The sequence below is a fragment of the Xenopus tropicalis genome, chromosome 4 (genome assembly GCF_000004195.4).
Source record: "Xenopus tropicalis strain Nigerian chromosome 4, UCB_Xtro_10.0, whole genome shotgun sequence".
Taxonomy (NCBI): domain Eukaryota; kingdom Metazoa; phylum Chordata; class Amphibia; order Anura; family Pipidae; genus Xenopus; species Xenopus tropicalis.
The window spans coordinates 14,065,638-14,091,033 of NC_030680.2; the positions used below are offsets into that span (position 1 = coordinate 14,065,638).

General features: G+C 43.8%; 1 protein-coding gene across 1 annotated transcript; it reads right to left on the minus strand.

Annotated features, from left to right (window-relative positions):
* Positions 1-893: 893 nt before the first annotated feature.
* Positions 894-24,905, minus strand: tpcn2 (two pore segment channel 2). Its single transcript, XM_002934070.5, has 25 exons — positions 24,581-24,905; positions 22,332-22,393; positions 21,096-21,172; positions 20,611-20,788; positions 17,067-17,183; positions 16,673-16,779; positions 15,700-15,772; positions 15,361-15,460; positions 13,437-13,502; positions 13,255-13,319; positions 13,041-13,144; positions 12,227-12,308; positions 10,665-10,751; positions 10,415-10,534; positions 7,685-7,744; positions 7,483-7,611; positions 7,315-7,364; positions 6,219-6,318; positions 6,059-6,130; positions 5,437-5,507; positions 4,049-4,142; positions 3,889-3,971; positions 2,855-2,936; positions 2,481-2,572; positions 894-1,564 (listed from the first exon to the last, which is right to left on the minus strand). The coding sequence occupies exons 1-25, from the start codon at positions 24,741-24,743 to the stop codon at positions 1,486-1,488; spliced, it is 2,313 nt and encodes a 770-aa protein (XP_002934116.2). The 5' UTR covers positions 24,744-24,905; the 3' UTR covers positions 894-1,485.
* Positions 24,906-25,396: the final 491 nt, after the last annotated feature.

Here is a 25,396-nt window from a genome sequence, read left to right on the forward strand (position 1 = left end):
AAATAGAAGTAGTGAAAAATGAAAGACATGGTTCTACAGATACCCTCCCCACGCCCGGCCACCATTACATTCTGTACAGTCCACTTTAGTAGATGTTCCCTAAGATAAACATAAATAAAACAGGATCCTTCTTTATTCCACTTTAGTTTTAAAGATTTCCAAATCCCACCAAACCTAACCAAAAGTGCTGGTCAAACCTGAAAAAAAAAAAAAAAAGACTGGCTGCATAAAGCGCTCTGCACCTTTAATTCATCCTTACTAAATAGTAACAGGTTACAGCACAGCTGGCCATATCAGTTTAAAGGCTACAACCCTAACGTCCCTGGTCTATATATTCTGTAAACACAACAACAAATATCTTTTCCCCTATTGAGTAATATGAAGCCATAAACCCCTATTATAAACATATAAAAAAAATCCCACCATCTTTTTTCGAGTTCTTAAAGAAACAGTAACACCAAAAAATGAAAGTGTATAAAAGTAACTAAAATATAATGTGCTGCTGCCCTGCACTGGTAAAAGTTGTGTGTTTACTTCAGAAAGTCTACTATAATTTATATAAATAAGCTGCTGTGTAGCCATGGGGGCAGCCATTCAAAGGAGAAAAGGCACAGGCACATAGCAGATAACAGATAAAACACTATTGTATTCTACAGAACTTATCTGTTATCTGCTATGTAACCTGTGCCTTTTCTCCTTTTTTCCAGCTTGAATGGCTGCCCCCATGGCTACACAGCAGCTTATTATATAAACTATAGTAGTGTTACTGTAAAGCTCTTTCATTTTTTGGTGTTACTGTTCCTTTAAAGGGATACTAATACCAAATACAAAATTGTTTCTTATTAATGAAACAGCATTGAACGTAACTTAGATACCCATGTAAAAGTTGTTAAAAATGAAAATATATGAATTTCCACTGGCATTTTCAGCAGACTGTAGGAAGCCATTTTGCCTGGTCTCTATTTTTTTACTTTGTATAACTAAAACTATCACTATCATACCATTTTGGGCAGGTATCAGTTAAGTAAGCAGATATGTGTTGGAATGTCAGGTGAAGAGAGAGATAAAGATAATGATGGGAAATCTAACAACCAATCAGCTATCTGGTTGCTATTTTTGCGTGAATGTAGGAAAATTCAATACTTATTTGCTTCATTCAAACATGACAATACGATCAGTTCCCCTTTAAATGCTATGCATAATTGCAGACCAGTTCTAATACAGTTAATTATAAAAAAAAAAATAATGTTACTGGTTCTTCCCAATTCTTTGCATGTAAAATCTCTCCTATTAGCAGCAGATTAAAAAAAATATATAATAAAAAATACATCTTTCCTTATAAAAACATCCGGGGTCTCGGGGCATGGTCACCAGAGGCATCGGGTTCTTCGAAAATAGAAAAATAAGATGTGCCATGTGATTGGTTCGAAAAACCAAAAATCCAATGTTGGCTCTTCTAGTTAAAAAGTCCATAAAAAGTGGAGGTCATCTGGAGAGATGCAGGTGGGGGTGGTGATGGAGTCGGTCCATAAGCTCCTCGTCCGTTGGCTCTTCTAGATCTTCCCTGTTGGATGAAGGAGAAGACTCTGGTTAACACACTATCATAGTGGTCTTCAAGTAGCTCAACACTTTGGTTTGGGTATTACGGTGGCCATACATGACCAGAATTGGACCGACCTGCTTGATCATTTGAGCAGTGCGTTTGGAAGGCCTCTTCTAACTGGGTGGGAGGAGCTACACCTACTCCCGATCACCCTTAACATAGACCTTCAGGTCAATGCCATTTGGCCATCCATGTGGACAAACCTATGGTTCTATATCTGACTAAACAAAAAAAGTGTAGTTTACCCCTATAGGACCCTGAAGTTTAGACTTAAATGACATTGACAGAGTTGGTAATGGATCTCCTAACCACTGTGGGCCTCAAACTTGCTCCAAAGCAGTAACCCATAGCAACCATTTAGTACGAATCAATCTACAGGAGAAAGTACAGTGAAAGCAAGTCTCTGATTGGCTGATATGGGTTACTCTGCTTAGAAAGTTAAGCCCCCTGTTCTCTAACATTTTAATGGGCAAATGTTAGACTGTTAGAGGCTATGGCAAATAGATAACCAACCCTCTTTATAAAGAGGGTTTTTTATTTGCCTCTTTTTGAAATTTAGCCACACCCTGAGCAGATTTGGGGGTTAATTTTTGTTTTAATGAGAAACATCTGTTGCCCTTCCCCCGTTCCATATTTATTTTTTCTCTAAAAATAAATTTTTGGGAAACAGGACATAGAATTGACATAGTGATGGGAGGAGGTGAGTATTTTGCCCACTTGCATGCCTAGGGTTAGAGGAAAAACACAATACAGTGGAGCAATGTACTGAACAATGACCTATTGGATGAAGCACCACCCCCAAAAAAGGCCTTCCCTCTTAGCCACGCCCCCCTTTACTCATGGAATTAGACAGCCAATCTGGATCAAAGCAGCTCACCTGAACATAAGCTGCACGGTCATGTGATATTCAACATCCTGGTCTGGGGAAACATGGGGCCGGCAGCTCCGATCCCACTTATGTATGAAATTCTAGAGTGGAGAAAAGAGCAACTTCTCATCATGGATTTTCATATAGGTAATATTCACGTAAATATAAATAAATATCAGACATTCAAGTGGCAAGAAAAGGAGTCAGTCATTACTGAGGATTCCCAAGGGCAGAGCACACTGAGCATGCACGGTGCCGCTGACACCAACCAGAGGGTCGATAGAGTGGCCAAGACATTGCCTAACAAAGACTATTCACATAAGGAACTCAATAGTCAGTAGCAATGTGACAGGATTGGTTGGCACTATTACCAACTGGCTCACCTCTAAGATCAGCGCAACAAACAGGTTAATCCAGATAACAGAGGACAGCAGCCACCATGCCACAAAGTACAACTTTGACCACCTGAAAAGAAATGAAAGGAAAGCTGATTTATCCTCTTTAAATCAATTAGATTAGAATCAATTAGAAAACAAAATGCATTTGTCTTATTCTAGGATGCTAGCATAAGTAGTGAGAGTAAAAGACAGAACTGCCCATTCATTGGCTGATGGGGCCTAGCATGTATGTGTGCCTTGGCTTGTTTGTGTGCACTGTGAATCCTATGATCCCAGGGGGCGGCCCTTAGTACCTAAAATGGCAGTTTTCTATTTAGGATTACCCAATGGCACACACCACTAAAAAAAAAAAAGTGTATTTTTATAAAATGGTTTCTTTAAATGAACCAGGGTGTTACATATGAGCTTGTTTATGTGATATATTTTTATAGAGACCTACATTGTTTGGGGTGTAGAATTACACTTTATACTCTTAAATGTTACCAGACCCCACTGCTAATTCATTTTAGGCCCCGCTAAACATTGGGAATTTTTTTGCCTATACATATATTGGAATGCCTTGGCCCCAGGAGTCCCTGGGTCTGGTTCCTGTACAGTTATATATATACCCTGTTATATATTGCGTCACTGGCACAATATTTATACTGTATATACACAGTGTCGGACTGGCCCACCAGGATACCAGGAAAACTCCCGGTGGGCCCAAGGGTCAGTGGGCCCTCCTGCTGCTAACTATTTGGCCTGTTTCATGCTCATTTGCTCTTTTTGAATGGGAACAAAGAGGAAAAATAGACGGAAGGATAGATGCTAGCGTGTCATTAAAAATAATAGGAGAATAAAGATGTTGAGTGAGGGAAGGAGGAAAAATATTTTGGAGTGGGCCCATGGTCTAAGGTTTTCTGGTGGGCCCCTGGGGTTCCAGTCCGACACTGTATATACATGCCAGCTGGGGGGGGCACTAATAAGAGCAGTATAGAACATTAAAACAAATAATGACTTGAAGCAACTGAAATCCTTACGGTGACGTGTATCTGGAAAAGGCATCGAGGAAAACCTGCCAGTTATTCACCACCATCACATCCCAGAGCGTCACTAGGGCGGCCTGAAACACAGAGCACAGACATGGGGACCTCCCCACTGTATTCCCACCGCCATTTGTAACCCACACAGGAAACTTACGGCAAAATCGTCAAAGTTGTTTGGCCAGTATTGCAGCTGCTCGAAGCTGCCGCAGGGCGGAGGCTCATTACTGGTCGTGCTATTGGTGGAATTGCTGGGAAAGAATTGGAAGAGGAGACTTTTATACCCACAGAATCACTTAGAATGAATATATCATCTGAACTATAGGTGCATCAAATGGAGAATTTGTTTCCCAGTCTTGCACTGAAATTTGCAGGCTCAGATTAGATTCAGGATTTGCCCAAATAGAAAACGGATGCATTTGGCGGCATCGGCCACTGTTAGGGTGAACACAGAGCTAAGGGTGGAGACACACGGAGCTACTAGTAGCAGCTAATTGTCATGGCTACTTAAATAGACAATGCTGATCATTTACTGATAATTGTCTCTATGTGTGTTTTAGCAGAGGCAATTCTCAGTATTGTCTATGGCAGGGTACTGTCTGGAGTTTAGTAGCTGCTACTAGTAGCTCAGTGTGTCGTCACCCTAAGGGCTCTGGCACACGGGGAGGTCACCCGCGACAAATCTCCCTTGTCACGGGCGACTAATCTCCCCGAACTACCATCCCACTGGCGAACATGTAAGTCGCCGGTGGGATGGTACACGCTGCGCAGGCGATTTCGGCAAATCGCCGAAGTTGCCTCGCGAGGCATTTTCGGCGATTTGCCGAAATCTCGCCGCCATGTGTGCCATTCCACATTCGCCGGTGGGATGGCAACTCGGGGAGATTAATCGCCCGCGAACAGGGTGCCAGAGCCCTTAGGGTGAACACAGAGCTAAGGGTGAAGACACACGGAGCTACTAGTAGCAGCTAATTGTCATGGCTACTTAAATAGACAATGCTGATCATTTACTGATAATTGTCTCTATGTGTGTTTTAGCAGAGGCAATTCCCAGTATTGTCTATGGTAGGGTACTGTCTGGAGTTTAGTAGCTGCTACTAGTAGCTCAGTGTGTCTTCACCCTTAGCTCTGTGTTCACCCTACAACAAATGTTTGCAGCTATGAGCCACCTATTAGGGCTGTGACAGATGGGGAGATTAGTCGACGTGCAACAAATCTCCCTTGTCACGAGCGACTAATCTCCCTGTCTGTCACAGCCCTAATAGGTGGCTCATAGCTGAACACATTTGTTGCTGTGATTACTGCAAAAGTAGTAAAAATACTGGATTTTAATCAACTGGTTTCTGGTACACTGTTTCAGGAGCCAGAACTAGCAGTGCAGAGAATATAAACAGACACACATTGCTTTCAATGCATTTCCATTTCCCAATAACTTTAAATAATGAAAATGTGGAATGAATATATATTAGGAAGTTGCTTAGAATGACATTTCTTTTTATTACGCAAATTGCAGTTGTTGAGTCCCCGAATGAAAGGAATCCTAACCTTGAGTTTGGGTCTGGAATGGCACCTTTGAATAGGTCGATGCCAATGATAGCAAACACATAGTATACCACCTGTAAAGGAAAAGAAAAAGGGCATTCAGGTTTTTCCCAATGACAGTCCAGTATCCAATCAAAGAAACAGTTCCCCTTTAAATCAACCTTCAGTATGATGTGTAGACATTGATATTCTGAGACAATTTGCAAATGGGCTTCTTTTTATTTTTGTGGTTTTGTAGTAGTAGGTTAGCTTTCTGTTCAGCAGCTCCCCAGTTTAGTATTTTAGCAGCTATCTGGTTGCTAGGATCTTATTCACCCTACCAACCATGCAGTGGTTTGAATGAGAGACAGGATGAAGAGGAAGATAAAAAGTAACAATAACAATAGAATTGTAGCCTCACAGAGCAATTATTTTGTCTGCCGGGGTCAGTGACCCTCATTTGAAAGCTGGAAAGGGGCAGAAGAGGAATAATGAAGGCCAATTTCAGATTATATGCATAGCTACCTATGTATAAGGCAGGGCAGCAACCAGCTTGGTTGGCTATCACCAGGCTAAACATTAACCCTCACAGAAATGGCCGAAGAGAAAAAACATTTATTACATTGGAACTTCAATTTTCTCTTACCAAAAGGATCCCGGCAAACGCACGCAGATTCTTGACAAGATCCAGTACCGTGCCAGCCACCAAGGCCATCACCTATGCATGTGATATAATAATGATAATTAACACTGGAGGCCCACTGTCATATATAAAAGGAAGGGGGAAAAAAAAACCAAATACACACCCTTATATTGGGGATAATGCGCAGGAACCTGAAAACGATGAACATGTTAACGAGTCGCACCATTTCCCAGAGGGACAGCACCCCCTGCATGTCGGGTTTCCTGAAATACAGAAAGTACAAGGAATCGTTACCTTGCTACAGTGCTGGCATTTCCCCATACAAACCCTGCCTTCCGACTATAGCTGGGTCAGTATTAGTGTTTATTTATATGAAACCGGTGTGTGCTGTACAGAGCATATACATCAGTCCCTGCCCCAGTGAGCTTACAATCTAAAGTTCCTATCACATTCACACACACTAGGGCCAATTCTATCAGCAGTCAGATAACCAGCCTGTAGCCAAGGCTAGTATTATAAATTTACTGGCAATGTCATTACATCCTCAGCCCCCCAATTCCCACTCGGGCTGATCACCCATACTCCAATTTCTGTCAACTGGCCCCTGATCTGCCCGATTATGTCACTGCCCCCTTCTGCATTACTCCACCTCCCCCATACATTAACCCGCCCCCTGTACATCACTGGTCCACCCCTTCAGGGTCCCACCCAAGCCCTTCTCAGGTGGCAACCCTAGCAATGAGCATCCCCAAAATGTCATAGATCATATCAGAGGGACCTGCCTTCCAAACCAGCCCACCTTTCCAGGGTCGGACTGGGCCCCCAGGTGGGCCCCGGCGGCCCAGACTGAACCCTTGCCGGCACCCCCACCCCCCCGGCCTACAGTGTTCCTCCCCTGACACATTAAACTTTTAGCGCGATTAGGGGAGGACGTTGGGCGGGAGGCTCGGCAGCAGCCCCGGTGGGCCCTGCACCCCCGAGTCCAAACCTGCATCTTTCATCCACCAGCAGCTGAATGCTGCCTGAATCAATCTTACATATTAGAGACCTAAAAGGAAATCTAATAACTGGTTCACAGTTTGTGAACCAATCAGCAAGCAGACTCCATTGGTCACCTGTTTGAAAGCAAACAGCTGATTGGCTGTTTGGGATTACGATACCAGATGGAAACCTTTAATAACCCCTTTAAAGCTGCTGACATGGCCCCAGTGAGGCCAATGAGTGTTCATTTCTTACACAATACATATTAGTTGACCTACCAACCAGGATGAGGGAATCTGTACAAAGAAAAGGTGGCCACCTCCAAAACCTTAGAAGAAAAGAAAAAAAGTTGACAACCTAAACTATGAAATTAAAGGGACAGTTAAGCCAAACACACAAGTGGGTCATTACAGTATGTTTACTCAAAGCAAGGCAAGGCCACTTACCAAGAGTATAACAGTTAGAAGGCCATCGTATATGTTGCTGGGGAAGGAGAAGTAGCCTTTCAGGCCGTGAGCGAACATTTTGAGGCCCATCTCTAGCACGTAGTACAGGATGAAGAAGCAGTTGATGGCCTGGTGGAAACATGGAGTCAGAGGTGTAGTGGGGAGGGGAAGCTGAGAGGGAAGACACGGGAGACATACTCACCCCTAGAGCAAAGTCATCTCGATCACCGCCGGACTTCTCCGCGTCAATCACCAGGACAACCTGTGGGAGGGGAAAGTATAGGGAAAGCAGTTTAGCGCCCCTATCAATGGAACAGGTAACAAGGGAAGGGAAATATAGGCAAAATATAGAGCTCAGTGGCAATCCATCCACAGGAGGGGAAAAGGGATATAGATATATATATATATACACACCCAAGCAGGGAGTAAAGTGAAACTACAGACACAGGAGATGAAGGGGTTAAAGGGGTTCTTCATCAAATTAAATTTTTAGCATGTTGCAAACAGTGCTATTCTGATATAATATGCAATTGGTCTTTTTTTCTTTGTGTGGTTTTTCAGTTACTTAACTTTTTGTTTGGCAGCTCTCTAGTTTAGTATTTTAGCAGCTATCTGGTTGTCAAGGTCTTATTTACCCTAACAACCAGGCAGTGGTTTGAATGAGAGACTGGTATATTAAAAGGTGAAGGACTGTACAGAAAACTTAAGTAACTAAAGCAATAAAAAGTTGACAATTAAAATGCAAATGTAGCCTCAGAGAGCAAAAGAATTTTGGCTGCCGGGTCAGTGACCCCTATCTGAAAGCTAGAAATAAGCAGAAAAGTAAGGCAATTAATGAAAAAACAAATAATACATACAAGTTGCTAGGGTAAGGACATTCTATAACCAACTAAAACTTAAAGGGGATACAAACCCAGCCATGATGCTGCCCCACTGCGCCCCCTAGTTTTGCTATAGAAGCTGCCAAAATACATCATTATAGATGCAAGAAAATTCACCAATGAGAATTCTACTGATAAAAAACTTCATTATAAATGCAGAAGAAGTGACCAATGAGAATGCTGATTCCCAGCACTGTGTCAGGCCCCTTGCTGGTACCTTACATATAGAGATAATGATGGCATTTTCCCCTCATTATATGGCACAGGAATCAGACATGGGGATAAGGGCAGACTTGTTCAGTGCTGGGAAACTGGGTTTAATGCTCCCAACTCCAATTGCAGGAACAGAGAACATGGAGCCGGATTTATACAGATCAGCTGGGATTCTCATTGGGGGATTTTTTGCATTTTAAAGCAGTCGCTGGCTGTGGGGATTTGGGGAAAAGTTTTATTGTGCAATATTGCTTTAAGAATACAGCCCTGATGTTGCTGGACTACAGCTCCCAGAATGCCTCAACCTTCATTATAATATTACATTATTATGGGATTTGTAGTCCAGTAAAGTTTGGTTGAGCAGTGCAGCAGGGTTTACATCCCCTTTACCTTAAGGTTAACTACCCCTTGCCGGAGGGATGGCATTGCGGGGAGATAAGTTGCCTGCAGCAACGAAGATTTGTCACGGGCGACTAATCTCCCCGTCTGCCACTGCCCTAAGGGGGGAAGACACACAGAGCTACTAAGCTACTAGTAGCAGCTACTTGTCACGGCTAGTAAAATAGATACTGCTGATCATTTACTGCTAATTGTCACTACGTGTGTTTTAGCAGAGGCAATTCTCAGTATTATTTATGGCACAGTGTTTTTTGGATTTTAGCAGCCATGACAAGTTGCTGCTACTAGTAGCTCCATGTGTCTTCAGCCTAAATGGGAAATATATACAATGTAGGCTGAGACTATAAAAATTTAACCAAGGGAGAACAAAGGCGGCAGGGAAATTTAATTGCCAAGCTTACCTGCCTATCTAATCTCCCTGCTCCTCATCCAATTTTTGCCAAGCAAAAATAAAATAAATTGAAGGTGCAGTTGCCCTTTAAAATTAGGCTGCACTCCTGTGTAGGAAGCAGTTACATGATATCAGGGGACAGCCCTGTATCTATTACAGAATGAGCAGTTGTTTTTCTTGATCCGAAGGCCACACACACCAAGAGGCCTTATCTAGGAGAAGCGCAGAGTACAATCAGTTCCAGCCGGGGAGAGTTATGGTTTATCATGTACAGCCCAACGGCCACATTATTACTTAGTATTTAGCCTGTGCAGATAAACCAGCTGGCAGCACCCACAGTCGAGCAGGCAGAATGCTAATAACACAAAGGCCCTGCTAAGTAGCATACATTATAAATCTATACGGACTAGTGATGTGCGGGTCGGGTGCTTGGGCCGACCTCAGCACACCATTTGTGGGTCATGGGCAGGTTCAGCTTGAGCTCTTCCGCCTCCCCACCCGCAACCTTACACTGCCGGCTTGTGGCTTCCGATATTGCCCACCCACCCCTTTTGTGAAGTCATCGGGCACGGGTCTATAGAGGATAGAAGCCGGGTCCGGGTAGGGTTCAGGTGCATCAGACTCAGGTGCAAGTCGAGTTTTTCTCGACCTGTCCATCACTAAGAGGGGCCCATGATGTCTGCATCCCTGCAGGCAATAGGTGTTCTGTGAGAAGTCTGTAAATATAACTTGGGTATCAGCAGGGCTCAGAGTGGTGTTTCCCAACTACTGGACTGGGGGCGCTTCTGCCATGAGGAGGGGTCCAAGGGGGGAGGCATCTCGAAATCTGCCTTAGGCAGCATTAGGGGTAGAAACGCCCCTGTACCAGACCACATATATATATGGTATGGGCCATGGTTGGAGACTTGCCATATGGAGCTTACAGCATGAGAATGCGCTGGGTCAGCTTGTGTTGATACAGGACAGAACCATCACTGTAGAATTAAATGGGGGTTCCTTAGAGCCTGAGATGAAGTAAAATCATTTTTCCTTGCCAATAGGTACTCACACAGACTGAGACCAGGTTCATGATGACGACCACGTTGCCCATGTAGTCTAAGTAACGATGGCCGCCGATTCTCTGCAGGACCTTCAGGCACGGAGAGCGATAGGTGGGGGCGGGCGGATGCTACAACACAGAGGCTGCAATTTAGGGTATTATATAAATACATATATGTGACCCAAATGATCTTTGGCTGCACACTTCCCAGCATTCCCTATGCCAATTCCAGTTGGTACCTGCTGCTATCCCCCCATACCTGTCTGACTGTGTCCTTGTCGAGTTCATCGAAGAGTTTCTGGAAGTTATCGGCACAGATGCGCCCGTTATGAAAGGATTTTGCTTTCTGGGGGTGAATGGGAAAAAAAAATAAATCAACCATGATGGGGGGGGGGGAAGGAATTTATATAGAGCACCCAACAATACCGAAGCCTTCGCATTATTTTAGAATGTCCCTTGTAAAACACATTACCTACATCATGGGAATCAAACAAAAATCATTTCTGCATGATTACCCAGAATCGTGGCAATTTAAACTAATTCATAGGGGCAATAAAGCGCCCCGTCTGTCAGGACCCTTAGGCAACGAATCACATTTGATAACGATTTATATTTAGATCAATGGAGTCATATAAGGTTTAACCGCAACAACATTTCTAAATTAGGGTAACAAAGTCACTGGGGCTCATTTATCAACACTGGGCAAATTTGCCCGTGGGTAGTAACCCATAGCAACCAATTAGTGACTTTTTCCAGGCAGCTGCAAGTAGAACAACGAATGCAGCAATTTGATTGGCTACCATGAGTTACTACTCACAGGCAAATTTGCCCAGGGTTGATAAATGAGCCCTGCTTAGAGTGGAATATTAACCCTATACTGTAATACAGTGCTGTCCAACTTCTGTTGTACTGAGGGCCGGAATTTTTCCGACCTAAGTGGTGGAGGGCCGATAATGGAAGCCAGTTTTGACCACTCCCCTTTTTGAAACCGCACCCACTTGAAACCACACCCATGTTATCACATGACCATACACATATTAATGGTTGTAGTACAGCAAAAACCTGCCATACTCTGCCTGCCCTACCCTGCCTGTGTGTGCCATACTCTGCCTGCCCTACCCTGCCTGTGTGTGCCATACTCTGCCTTCCCTACCCTGCCTGTGTGCCATACTTTCACTGTGTGTGCCATTCTTGGCTGGTTTGTGCCATACTTGGCCTGTGTGTGCCATACTCTGCCTGTGTGTGCCATACTCTGCCTGCCCTATGCTGCCTGTGTGTGCCATACTCTGCTTGCCCTACCTTGCCTGTGTGTGTATGGCACACACAGGCAGCCTACAGTGACACAATGCTGGCACTGCTCCTACAGTCTGCACAATAACTATATATTAAAAAACGTTTTAATTGCAGTACCACCTCAGTATATGTTCTTTTTGTAGAGTGCAGGGATTATTTGTGGGTTTCTACTGCTCCTGAGGTGTGAACAGGGGAACAATGGGGGTGATTACAGCCTGAGCCTGAGGTGTGAACACTGCAGGGGTTGAACAATACAGAGATTAAAAGGTGTGAACAACACAGGGAATTACATATTTAAACAATACAGCCTGATTACAGCCTGAATCTGAGGTGAGAACCATGCAGGGGGCAGTTAATCACAGCACTGATACAATTTAAAGCTTACACAAGAGTAAGCCATCAAAGCAGCCAGACAGGTGGGGGGCCACACAGAGGGGGGTCGCGGGCCGCATGCGGCCCGCGGGCCGCCAGTTGGACAGCACTGCTGTAATAAATAATATACATGCTATTCAGGCACTAAGCACTTGCCTCTCTGATTGCCGTTTTGCAGTAATAGTCCATTTTCACTTTGTCCAACACTCTAAGGAATGTCACAGAATCCACAAAAATCCTATGGGAACAAACAGCACATTGGTAGAAACAAAAGTCACAGTGTGACCAATCAATTAGCCCGAAGAACACAAACAGTAACGAAAAAGATAAAGGTTACTCAGTGAAAATGAGCTTTATTCTTCTGTATATTTAGATGTGGGAGCGGTCATACTGCATTCCTCAGTAAGGTCTGTTTACAGCACTGCTGTCCAGCTTTATATTAATATAAATCCTTGTATTTGAACTGTACCTTTACTGCTGACAAGATTTGGAATGCATTATACTACAAGTTCAGGGGCCAGAACATGGTTATATAAAACATTCTGTTAGTGGTGTAACCCACCGGTACCCCACAGCCAAAGGGTCCCCCCTAAACTTTGAGAATAAGACTTTTTCCATGAACAAATGCTGAGCCCCTTTGGCAAGCCACATTCAGCTTGCTAATATTCAGTTATAGGGGCCTAGATAATAGGATCCATTGTTTATTAGTATAAAACCTAAATCATTTCTGCTGAGTAATATGGGGGTCATTTGCAACTCATGGCAACCAATGACATGACTGCTTTCAGTGTTCAACCTGCAGGTGGCTGCAAAAACCTAACCACTGGTTGGTTGCTATGGATTACTGCCCACGTGCAATTGTGCCCAGTGTTTATAAATGACCCCCACTGCCCGTTACCAGCTGGTGTATGGCTAAGACTTTAGGGTTAGGCTGAATAACCAATGACCTTCCAGAATAAATATCCCTTACGTTTCTTCTGTGCTTTGCAGGGTGACATCTTTTTGGAAGGACAGGACTTCGAATGCAGCCCGGATGCCCAATCTTCTCCTTAGCAGTGACGCCTGGACGGATTTCTGCGACACAAGCATTTATAGTCACACAACTGTCATTTTATAAATATTATTTCCCAAGCTGCAGGCAGTTTATTTCACTTCTATAAAGAGTTCTCTGCAAACAAACTCACCATGAGGTAGCCCCTGAATTGATTGTATATAATGGCTGTGAGCAAGTTCATCAGAATCAGGCTTCCTGCGGGGTAAGAAAAGTTGACAGACTCATTTGGTTTCAGGAGTCAGAACCAGCAGTGCAGAGAATATTCCCGGCCAGACTGTAGTCAAACAAATAACTGTAATACCTGGAACCTACCTATAATGGTGAATAGAATGAAGAAGAGAGAATACGCTCGATGTATGGAATAGGCTGGAATCATCACTGTTAGAGGGAAAGAGAGCATCAAGTTATTTCTGTATAGATACAGGGAGCCTCAACCTTCATTTATATATACCTTGGGGCAACTAGGCATGTATTTACCATAGCGATATACCAGCCCAAGGCCCCCACAGCCCTTTAACATGGAAGATCTGTGCCTCTGAAAATGCCCCCAGTAGCCCCCATCTTCTTTTCTGGGCTGCTGGCACTTGGCTGAGCTTAGGGACCCACTCACTATATACAGTATATATACACTATCACTGTCACTATATACAGTATATATACACTATCACTGTCACTATATACAGTATATATACACTATCACTGTCACTATATACAGTATATATTCACTATCACTGTCACTATATACAGTATATATACACTATAACTGTCACTATATACAGTATATATACACTATCACTGTCACTATATACAGTATATATTCACTATCACTGTCACTATATACAGTATATATACACTATAACTGTCACTATATACAGTATATATACACTATCACTGTCACTATATACAGTATATATTCACTATCACTGTCACTATATACAGTATATATTCACTATCACTGGCACAATATACAGTATATATACACTATCACTGGCACTATATACAGTATATATACACTATCACTGTCACAATATACAGTATATATACACTATCACTGTCACTATATACAGTATATATACACTATCACTGTCACTATATACAGTATATATACACTATCACTGTCACTATATACAGTACATATACACTATCACTGTCACTATATACTGTATATATACACTATCACTGTCACTATATACAGTATATATACACTATCACTGTCACTATATACAGTATATATACACTATAACTGTCACTATATACAGTATATATACACTATAACTGTCACTATATACAGTATATATACACTATAACCGTCACTATATACAGTATATATACACTATAACGGGCACAATATACAGTATATATACACTATAACTGTCACTATATACAGTATATATACACTATAACGGGCACAATATACAGTATATATACACTATACCGGGCACAATATACAGTATATATACACTATCACTGTCACTATATACACTATAACAGGCACAATATACAGTATATATATATACACACACACACACACACACAATATAACAGGCACAATATACCGTATATATATACACTATAAAGGGCACAATATACAGTATATACAATATAACAGGCACAATATACAGTATATATATACACACACACACAATATAATCGGCACAATACAAGGCTGATTAGTAATTAATTTAGAGTCACATTACCTGGCAGCTCAGAAATCAGTGCAGTCTGCATCAGAATTGAATATTCAACCCTGTAGCATCAGCTTCCATGGCAGATAAACCTCACTTTCTTCTTGATGATTTTCCATGACCCCCTAAATTTATCTACTCCTCAGCAGCCCAGAGCCCATTGAGCATGTGCAGTGCCACTGACACACAAAGGACAGGCCTAACAAGATCCAACATGGGGAGCTGCTGGGGGCAATTTTGAAGGCTTGGATCATTACTGTTATAGGGCTGCAGAACCTATGGGCCTATATTAGTATATGAAATACAGTATTTCTAGCCAGATTCTTAGCAGGTGTTAGTAATTTCCAGATCTCTTGAATGCTAAAATGACATTTATCGGCCCATTTCAGGAAGCATATTATAGTGTTATGTGTATAGTTTGCATCGTGATGGAATACCTTGTGTGTTCCAAAAGCATTTTGGGGGGAATTCTGCATTGTATTTTGGGTAGGTAAAAAGCAAATTAGCCCATAGCTGCTTCAAAAGTGCATTCCTGGCTATGGCCGACTCACCATCGGGATTGTTTGCGGTAGTCAGGAGCACCAACAGCGACGTCAGGGAGTCCGGCAGATTGCGGAAATACTGCTGCCATTCCACGTCCACTTGGGAATCCTGCACACATGGATAAATGTCTCATTTAATGAAATCTGCCTAAGCTCAATAGGTGTCCTATCTATCCCATTAACAATGGGTGCCCATAAATCCCTTGCACCCAACTAAAGTGCCCAGCAACCCCCCAACACCCAGTGACAGTAACTGCAGTTCAATAAGGCCATAAGGCACAAGGCCACAGGGTCAGACACTCGTACGAATGCCATAATGGTGGGATAGATTTAGCATGCAATGGTTACCTTGGTGTGAGCGAACAGCAGCATCCCAAACATGGTGAACAGGAAGAGATGCAAGGCCAGGAGCAGCATCACACTGTAGGGAACAAATATATATATTATATATATATATATATATATATATTATATATGAGAAAGGTTATCTGAGGTTTCTAATATTTTCCCTAACTAGAAGAACATCAGATCAGCCCTCTTTCTCTCTCCTGGCAACTTCCTCAACAACAGCATGGTTGGAAAGTGACCAGCAGGTGGCGATGTTGTGGCAAATACAATACTCTCGTCAATTTCCATTCACTTATTTTATAGGTTTACTTTTCTTTTAATATGAATGAACCCCTACCAGTCAGGTAGGCCATCAGGAAGGACCCATATATGGCCCAATAAGCTGCTTTTCCCTGCATGTTACTTATCCACAAAACTGGGAGATGCTTTTTTTGTTCATGGGATGGCACCCTAGTAGCTAAAATATACCTGGGTGCTATCTAACTACCATCCTAGGAATTATGACCAACTGACAATTTGGCAATACATGCTAAGGGGCAGCCTTCACTTTCATGCCAGGTAATGATCCCACACAAGTTCCAGATCAGGTTGAAGATTGACTAAGGCATGCTAGGAGCTAATTAGCACTAATCTTCTCTGTAAGTTTTTTTCCGTTTGATAACAGAGACCTAATGCTTTTATGGCACCCTACTAAAGGAAAAAAAATCAATGGAAAGTAATGCCCATACGTCAGCAGGGTTTGTTCATCCTTGGGCTATTGAATGCACATGGAGAGGTCTGCTTGGTACCAATGCCATATGCAATTAATATTTAGTAATATCAGGAGCAGTGACAGGCGGAGAGGGGTGTAAGGACCACAGCTGTTTCCACTGGAGGGCAGTGTCGCCCAAAATGCCCCAGGTGCCATAGGCCTTAACTTTAAAATCCACTATAATGTTGAAATTAAGAGCTGTAGGCCAAAATGGCCTCTTACCTGCCCATTTCAGGTAAGGTGCGTTTGATACATTTGAGGGTCTTCTTCATTAAAGAGGAGTGCTGTAATAGGAAGAACGGCCGAAGGAGCCTCCTCATTCTAAACCCCTGCAACAAGCCATTGGTTCATTAGCAAAGGCATGGCCAATATAAGGTCTAAATGTGAATTTTAGTGACCCTCATGTTAGCTAACACAAGGTAGCGGCAATAGAGAATACAATGCATGCCCTCATATGTAATTGCCCAGGAGCAGGAACCCATAGTAACCAATAAGACGTTTGATTTTAAACAGATGACCAGCAATTTCTACCTGTTGATTGGTTGCTATGGGTTACTGCTCCTGGGGCAACTCCTAGCCTGTTGTATATGGGAGACCCTGGCCCCAGTGCCTTTACCTCTTTACACATGAAGCACAGAGAAACCGTCCAGTCCACGAGGGAAATGCCCAGCATCAGGATGTAACACAGTAACCACTTGCTCTTCACAAACTCATTCCAACCCACTAAATAGCTCTGGAAAGGGAAGCAAAAAAAGAATTTGACTAAAATTGCAGCTTATTCAACCAAATAACTAAAGTTGCAGTTTATAAGTAACTGTTGCCACTCGGGAGGAAAATTATTAACAAATAAATCAGCAATTTTCAACCTGCCAGATGTATGCAGAGAGATGTAATTCTGCAACAACTGGAGGGAGACAGGCATCGCAAAAGCCCCCCACAATTCTGTAGCTGTAGGCAGGCCCGTACTGGCAATCTGGGGGTTCTGCAAATGCCAGAGGGGCTGCTGTAAGGTGCCATAGACAGTCACTATTTATTGGGCTGGTGGGGGGGCTGTTTGGGCCTCTGTGTACCTGGGATGCCAGGGCCTGTTTTGTATCTCAGTCTGGACCTGATTGTAGGCGACTTCTCTGCAAGCAGTACAATTATATCTGCCAATACATAGCATTAACAGAGCACAGGGAGTTGTGGGATTCCCCCTATAAATAAGCGTATGAAATATAATACAGGCATGAAATCCATTATCCGGAAATCCAATATCCAGGAAGTTCCTAATTACGGAAAGGCCATCTCCCAAAGACTCCATTACAAGCAAATAATTTCATTTTAAAAAATTATTTCTTTTTTCTCTCTAATAATAAAACTGTACCTTGTACTTGAAGATATCATTCATTCTTATTGGATCCAAAACAATCCTATTGGGTTTAATTGCTATTTAAATACTTATATTAGCAGACTTAAGGTAGGAGATCTGTTTTATGGAAAAGACCCCTTATCCAGAAAACCTCAGGTCCTGAGCATTCCGGATAATTGGTCCCAAACATGTAACTTGTACTTGATCCCAACTAATCCTTATAGAAGGTAAAACAATTCTACTGGGTTTATTTAATATGTAAAAGATTATTTTAGCAGACTTAAGGTACGGAGATCCAAATTACAGAAAAATCCCTTATCCGGAAAACCCCAGGTCCCGAGCATTCTGGATAACAGGTTCCATACCTGTAGCTACAGACTGACACTGAGCAAAACCAAAGTGTGGCGTCAGCATTATTTTCCTTTAGATTCCACATGACTCAACAAAACCGCACATGGTGTAACACAGTAGATAGGCCAAAGTGACTAAAGGCAATTACAGAAAGAATAAGGAAGCAAAATCCGTAGGTCAACAGTACGTTAAGTAATATTATCCACTCGCTCACAGAACTGCCTGACAAAAACAGCATAATCAGTCTGTGGTAACCAGGTAACCAAAGCTTATTAAAAATAGCTACTCTAATTAGGTGTATACTAGATACCTGTATAATATTGTGGGGCTGGAAGTTGCACTTTAAAGGGATACTGTCGTGATTTTTATGGGGTACTTTTTATTTCTAAATGACACTGTTTATACAGCAAGTAATTCCCTCTGCCATTTAACATTTTATTCTTGAACCAACAAACGTATTTGTAGCTGTAATATTGGTGTGTAGGCGCCATCTCAGTGCATTGTGCCTGAGTCTGAGCTTTCAGCCAGCGCTACACATTAGAACTGCTTTCAGCTAACCTATTGTTTCTCCTACTCCCATGTAACTGGAGGAGTCCCAAGCCGGACTTGGATTTCTTACTATTGAGTGCTATTCTGATACCTACTGGGAGCTGCTATCTTGCTCCCTTCCCATTGTTCTGCTGATCGGCTGCTGGGTGGGGGGGGGAATCACTCCAACTTGCAGCGCAGCAGTAAAGTGTGCCTGAGTCTGAGCTTTCAGCCAGCGCTACACATTAGAACTGCTTTCAGCTAACCTATTGTTTCTCCTACTCCCATGTAACTGGAGGAGTCCCAAGCCGGACTTGGATTTCTTACTATTGAGTGCTATTCTGATACCTACTGGAAGCTGCTATCTTGCTCCCTTCCCATTGTTCTGCTGATCGGCTGCTGGGGGGAGGGGGGGGGGGTATCACTCCAACTTGCAGCACAGCAGTAAAGTGTGCCTGAGTCTGAGCTTTCAGAAGGAGCCAGCGCTACACATTAGAACTGCTTTCAGCTAACCTATTGTTTCTCCTACTCCCATGTAACTGGAGGAGTCCCAAGCCGGACTTGGATTTCTTAATATTGAGTGCTATTCTGATACCTACTGGGAGCTGCTATCTTGCTCCCTTCCCATTGTTCTGCTGATTGGCTGCTGGGGGGGGGGGTATCACTCCAACTTGCAGCACAGCAGTAAAGTGTGCCTGAGTCTGAGCTTTCAGAAGGAGCCAGCGCTACACATTAGAACTGCTTTCAGCTAACCTATTGTTTCTCCTACTCCCATGTAACTGGAGGAGTCCCAAGCCGGACTTGGATTTCTTAATATTGAGTGCTATTCTGATACCTACTGGGAGCTGCTATCTTGCTCCCTTCCCATTGTTCTGCTGATCGGCTGCTGGGGGCGGGGATATCACTCCAACTTGCAGTGCAGCAGTAAAGTGTGACTGAGTTACAGCTAAAAAAATATACATTTGTTGGTTCAAGAATAACATTTTGAATAGTAGAGGGAATTATCTGCAATGTAAACATTGCTTTTGGGAAAAAAATATGAACAGTCGGACATTTTTTCCCTCTATAAACATAAGCTGACATCAAAACACAGCAGACCACAGATAATACAATAATTACACAGTGTGTGAACTTCTGGTGGCCTGAAGGTTGTGGCAATACTATGTCCTGGGGAGTAAAAACGTTCAAGTCAGCCGATTAGGAACACAAGGTTACAGGATAACAGGAAGTAAAATGAGTGGAATTTATAAGGCAGAAACTTGACAATGGCATTTTTTATTAGATTTTCTGACCTTTTAAAATGACAAACTATATGTTCTGTATAAAAACTTTACAAGCAGCTACTTTATAGCCTAACTAGTGTTGTGTTACCATTTTGGGACGTTCTGTTTGTCACTAACTGACACCTGACAGAAAAAATGCAGCCATGACTGTAACAGGAAGTGAGAGAGCAAGAGACACAGCTCTGTCCACTCATTGGCTCATGTGACCAATGACAGATTCATCTTTAAAAGAGGGGGGCTTAGGATTTAGAATTGATATTTAGAAAGTTAGTGTCATGAAGGCTATATTACATTATTATTTTTACAATATTTTCTCTTTAATCACATTATAGGGTGGTAGTGGCCCAGCACCTCAGTCATAGGCTGCACCCAGTTAGTAGACTCCATCCTATCATGGAAGAAGCCTGGTAGAGATGAGGCAGGTTCTTGAGTGAGGTTGTTTTCCTGGCTGTGTATATGACAACAATATAAACCTACACTGGCTTCTCTGTTAGGTGATGAAAAATAGGTATACACGTGTCATAACCCACAATCCCACAATGCACCAGGCTTGCTTACATTGCTTTAGGTATGTGTGCAGTGGGGTAGGTACTCAGGTGCTATAACCGGGGAGGTACATTAAGATATCACAGCGATGGAATATTTACCTTAACAGAAACGTCAGCTACAAATAGCAGGAAAGTCAGGAACTCGATGCCCTCGGTCAAACCACATGGGGGCTGCCAACTGGCCCCCCGGTAACGCACGTCTGAGGTGGCAGAAAGGGAGGACGGCTTTTCTATAAAGGCCAATGCCAAATTGACAAATATAGCCGCATTCAGAATCCTGCAAGAAAGGAAAAGGGAAGCAGCATGGTAGGTCGCACTTATATGCAGAACTATACATACAAAACAAAGGAATTTCTCTATATAAAAGATACTTTATGGAAGATAAACATTACATAAATAAGATAAAACCACAGCATGTGCTGTCTATGCTAGTGAGTATAACAATCACACAAGAGACAGGGATGCTATTAGCAGAAAGGAAAACTTTGTACTACTAGTAAAATTACTACATGTAAAATTAAAGGGGATTGATTACACATCGTATCACTCATCAAAGTCAAAGTAGACAAAAATCAGACACTTACCACTGGCAGATATCAGAGTAATACCAGCGGTACAGCTGTAGGGAAGTTGGGTCTACACGATGGTCTATAGAGCGATACTGCAATGGCAAGTAAGAATCTGTCAGGGTACAAATAGGCATGCACTGGGGTAACAGTCACCCCGTTATAGTTCCAGGGGTACCCAGGGCACAAATAAGCACTCACCCCAAATCCCCCCTAACTGGCCTTCAGGCTGGGACCCCTTAGCCCATAACAAGGTTACAGATATATAGAAACATTGGGGTAACAGTCACCCTGCTATAGTTCCAGGGGTACCCAGGGCACAAATAAGCACTCACCCCAAATCCCCCCTAACTGGCCTTCAGGCTGGGCCCCCTTAGCTCATAACAAGGTTACAGATATATAGAAACATTGGGGTAACAGTCACCCTGCTATAGTTCCAGGGGTACCCAGGGCACAAATAAGCACTCACCCCAAATCCCCCCTAACTGGCCTTCAGGCTGGGACCCCTTAGCCCATAACAAGGTTACAGATATATAGAAACATTGGGGTAACAGTCACCCCGCTATAGTTCCAGGGGTACCCAGGGCACAAATAAGCACTCACCCCAAATCCCCCCCCTAACTGGCCTTCAGGCTGGGCACCCTTACCCCAATGTTTCTATATATCTGTAACCTTGTTATGGGCTAAGGGGGCCCAGCCTGAAGGCCAGTTAGGGGGGGATTTGGGGTGAGTGCTTATTTGTGCCCTGGGTACCCCTGGAACTATAGCAGGGTGACTGTTACCCCAATGTTTCTATATATCTGTAACCTTGTTATGGGCTAACAGTCACCCTGCTATAGTTCAAGGGGTACCCAGGGCACAAATAAGCACTCACCCCAAATCCCCCCCTAACTGGCCTTCAGGCTGGGCCCCCTTAGCCCATAACAAGGTTACAGATATATAGAAACATTGGGGTAACAGTCACCCTGCTATAGTTCCAGGGGTACCCAGGGCACAAATAAGCACTCACCCCAAATCTCCCCCTAACTGGCCTTCAGGCTGGGCCCCCTTAGCCCATAACAAGGTTACAGATATATAGAAACATTGGGGTAAGTCACCCTGCTATAGTTCCAGGGGTACCGAGGGCACCAGTCACCCTGCTATAGTTCAAACGGTATAACAAATTTTAGGGTGCTTTACCCAGTGTTCATATAGAAACCCTTTCTCTCTCACCAGACTCATCCTGTGTGTGACCCAATCAGTACCAGAACCCACCTGTATTGCATCTTCAATAAAAACAACTGCCTGTTTCACATGAAGATCTTCTAAGTCAGCAGCTAGAAACAGAAGGAATGCGTCAATGGATTCAAACATATTTTTAGGAGGACAATTCAAAACCAGAGCCATCGTTGGTGGAGCCAAGGAAAAAATACAGAAAACCATCCAGGGGTGCTGGGAGTTGAACTTTAACAAAATACAGGTAGCAGGTTGGGAAGCATTTATAGTGTTACTGCCACCATCTTGACCCTACTAAGTGAAGCAAACAGGGCAGGTACCCCTTCTTGCAGCCCCCTACAACTGAGAACTTCAAGCTCTCAACACATTTGGTCCTTTAGCCCCTTGACTGGTTAATGCCCCAGTATAAGAAAACAATGTGATTGAACCTCATAGTGAATCTGTTGTCCGATTTCCAACAAGCCTCTCCCCATAATCACCAGCTCAAGTGACAAACACCAGGCAGTGGTTCCCTGCCAGATCCCGAGGCACAGAGCAGCTACTGAATAACGTTTCTTTTGTAGCATCTTTGCCTGGAGCCTGTTCTAACATACAGGGTCATTTTGGGCTGTGGCTTACACACAGAAAGGAGCTTTTTAAAGGGATAATTTTGGAAGTTACTCTTCAGTATAATGTCGCTATTGATATTCTGAAATAAACTGGCCTTTATGTTTTGCAACGAGTGCCATGGTCGAAAGTAGATGCATCCTGAGGCTAAATTGTTTATCTCCAGTCCTTATTTCTCCAGCTGTGATTAGGGGAAAGGAGGCGAGGAAGCATTTACTGGGAGTGGGCCTGGGTCGGTGGGGCCCTTTAGGGGCAGAGCCCACCGAGTTCTTTTCCTAGTGTCCTGCTGGCCCAGTCTGACCCTGAAATCCCCTGAATTCAAGACCCCCCAACCACCTTGGAGGTCCAACTAGGTGCCAGGGTTTTCACCCAAAATGGCAGAGAAATAGTAATATCGCCTAAATAGAAATACCAAAATAAAACCAATAAATCAAAAGCCTTGCAGTCGATGTCTTTTCTTGGTGAAGTCGGTGACCCTGACAACCATTTTTCAGTCGCCCGCCAGAAAGCGGAAGAACAGGGTTAAAGATTCAAAATCCATTATTTAAAAATATAATAAAAAAAATAAAGGGCTGATCTTACAAACTAAGTTCATTTCAAGTTGAACTTTCCCTTTACATTCATTGTCTGGTTGCTAGAGTCAGTTAGACCATAGTAATGAGGAAACAGATTCAATTATAGCGGGATGTCAGGCTCTTTGGTGGGGGCTCAGGGAATCCCCCTATGGCATTTTTCTTTGCGACTCAGGGGTCCCAGAAATAAGTGTTCCTAGCACTACTGCATGGCTAAGGGGTCTTCAAACTGTGGCTCCCTAAAACCTAGAGCAGGATATGTTGATGGTGGCCACTGAAACAGTAAAGGTTCCCATACACGCTGAGATCCGGGTGGGCGATATCGGGGAGCATGTAGTTAAAAAAAATATTTTGATCGAATTATACTGGCGGCAAGGGGCAGTCGGACCGAATTTTCTAACCTGGCTGATCGAGATCTGGCCAATTTCAGGCCAGATATCGGTTGGCCAGGCCCCTCGTTTCTGCCCCTACACGGGCAGATAAGCTGCCGAATCGGTCTAAAGCTGGCCATACACAGGCAGATCCTCTCGCTTGTTGATGTTGCCAAGCGAGCGGATCTTCACCCGATATCCCCACCTAAGGGTGAGCGATATCGGGGAGGCATGTAGGCAAATTCGATCGTTTGGCCCTGGGGCCAAACGATCGAATTCTGCACGCAGCGACGGGGCAGTCGGTTCGGGGACCGCATCAACGAGCCGATGCAGTCCCTGATCCGACTGGATTTTCTAACCTGGCAGATCGATATCTGGCCAATTTCAGGCCAGATATCAGTCGGCCAGCCCGCTCGTTTCTGCCCCTACACGGGCATATAAGCTGCCGAGTCGGTCCATGGGACCCATATTGGCAAAGGGACCCATATCGACAGCTACAATCTGCCCTTGTATGGGGACCTTAAGAGAGCCACAATTGTTGCCTAAAAAATGACATGCCATAGATAGCATGTAGGATGCTGAATACTATTCCTGGCACCTACTACTCCCCAATCTCCAGTGTTTACCCCCTGGTGCCCTTCCAAGCTGGGGTCCTTGGCAAATGCCCCTGTTACTAGAGAATGGTGAAAGTTGTAGCCAAGCAGCAGAACTCCAGGAGCAGCAGCAGCTGAATACTCACTATGGCGATGCCCGCAGGAGGAGCCCCCATGGAGAGACCCCCCAGAGGAGCCCGTAGAGGAGTAGGAGCCGCTCCTGGCATTAGCAATGCCCTCCCTGGAGCCGAAACTCGGATTGACGCTCCAACTTTTCTCCAAGGCACCGAGCAGCGGCTCCGACTCCATCCCGCTCCCACACACAGAGCAATGGGGACAGCGCAGGGTCAGTGCCACATCCCCCGGGCCCAACCGAACAGCGGAACCGGTTCCTGCCCTCTCTCTGCGCTGGAGATGATATTTGTAGCGCCGAGAAGGAACTGACTGCACCGGAGTCACATGACAGAAACGGGGAGGAGCCGCGCTTTACAGTGGGGATAGGAAGGGGGCGGGGCTAGTTATTTAGCCAGAATCTGCAGCCCATGGAGAAGTTTTAGGCTGCGCTTTTACTCAGAGAGTTAGGGGGGAACTGAATGAAAGAAAGGGGAGTAGTACTGCTTAAAGTGAAGACACACAGAGCTACTAGTAGCAGCTAGATGTTGTGGCTACTAAAAGAAATACTGCTGATCATTTGCTGATAATTGTCACTGTGTGTTTTAGCTGAGGCAATTCTCAGTATTGTCTGTGGCAGGGGATTATCTGGAGATTAGTAGCCCTGACAAGTAGCTTCTACTAAGTAGCTATGTGTGTCTTCACTTTTAGGGGGCCCATCATTGTTGGGGTTGAAAAAAGGTTCATTATGAGAACTGCATTAAGGGCTCTGGCACACAGGGAGATTAGTCGCCCGCAACAAATCTCCCTGTTCGCGGGCGACTAATCTCCCCGAATTTCCATCCCACAGG

Coding starts and splice junctions, on each gene's coding strand:
- tpcn2 (XM_002934070.5), bottom strand. CDS start 24,743: ATGGAGTCGGAGCCGCTGCTCGGTGCCTTGGAGAAAAGTTGGAGCGTC. Junction 15,773..16,672: donor ACCTTACCTGAAATGGGCAG/GTAAGAGGCCAT, acceptor TGTTCCCTACAG/TGTGATGCTGCTCCTGGCCT. Junction 15,461..15,699: donor TGCTGTTCGCTCACACCAAG/GTAACCATTGCA, acceptor CCATGTGTGCAG/GATTCCCAAGTGGACGTGGA.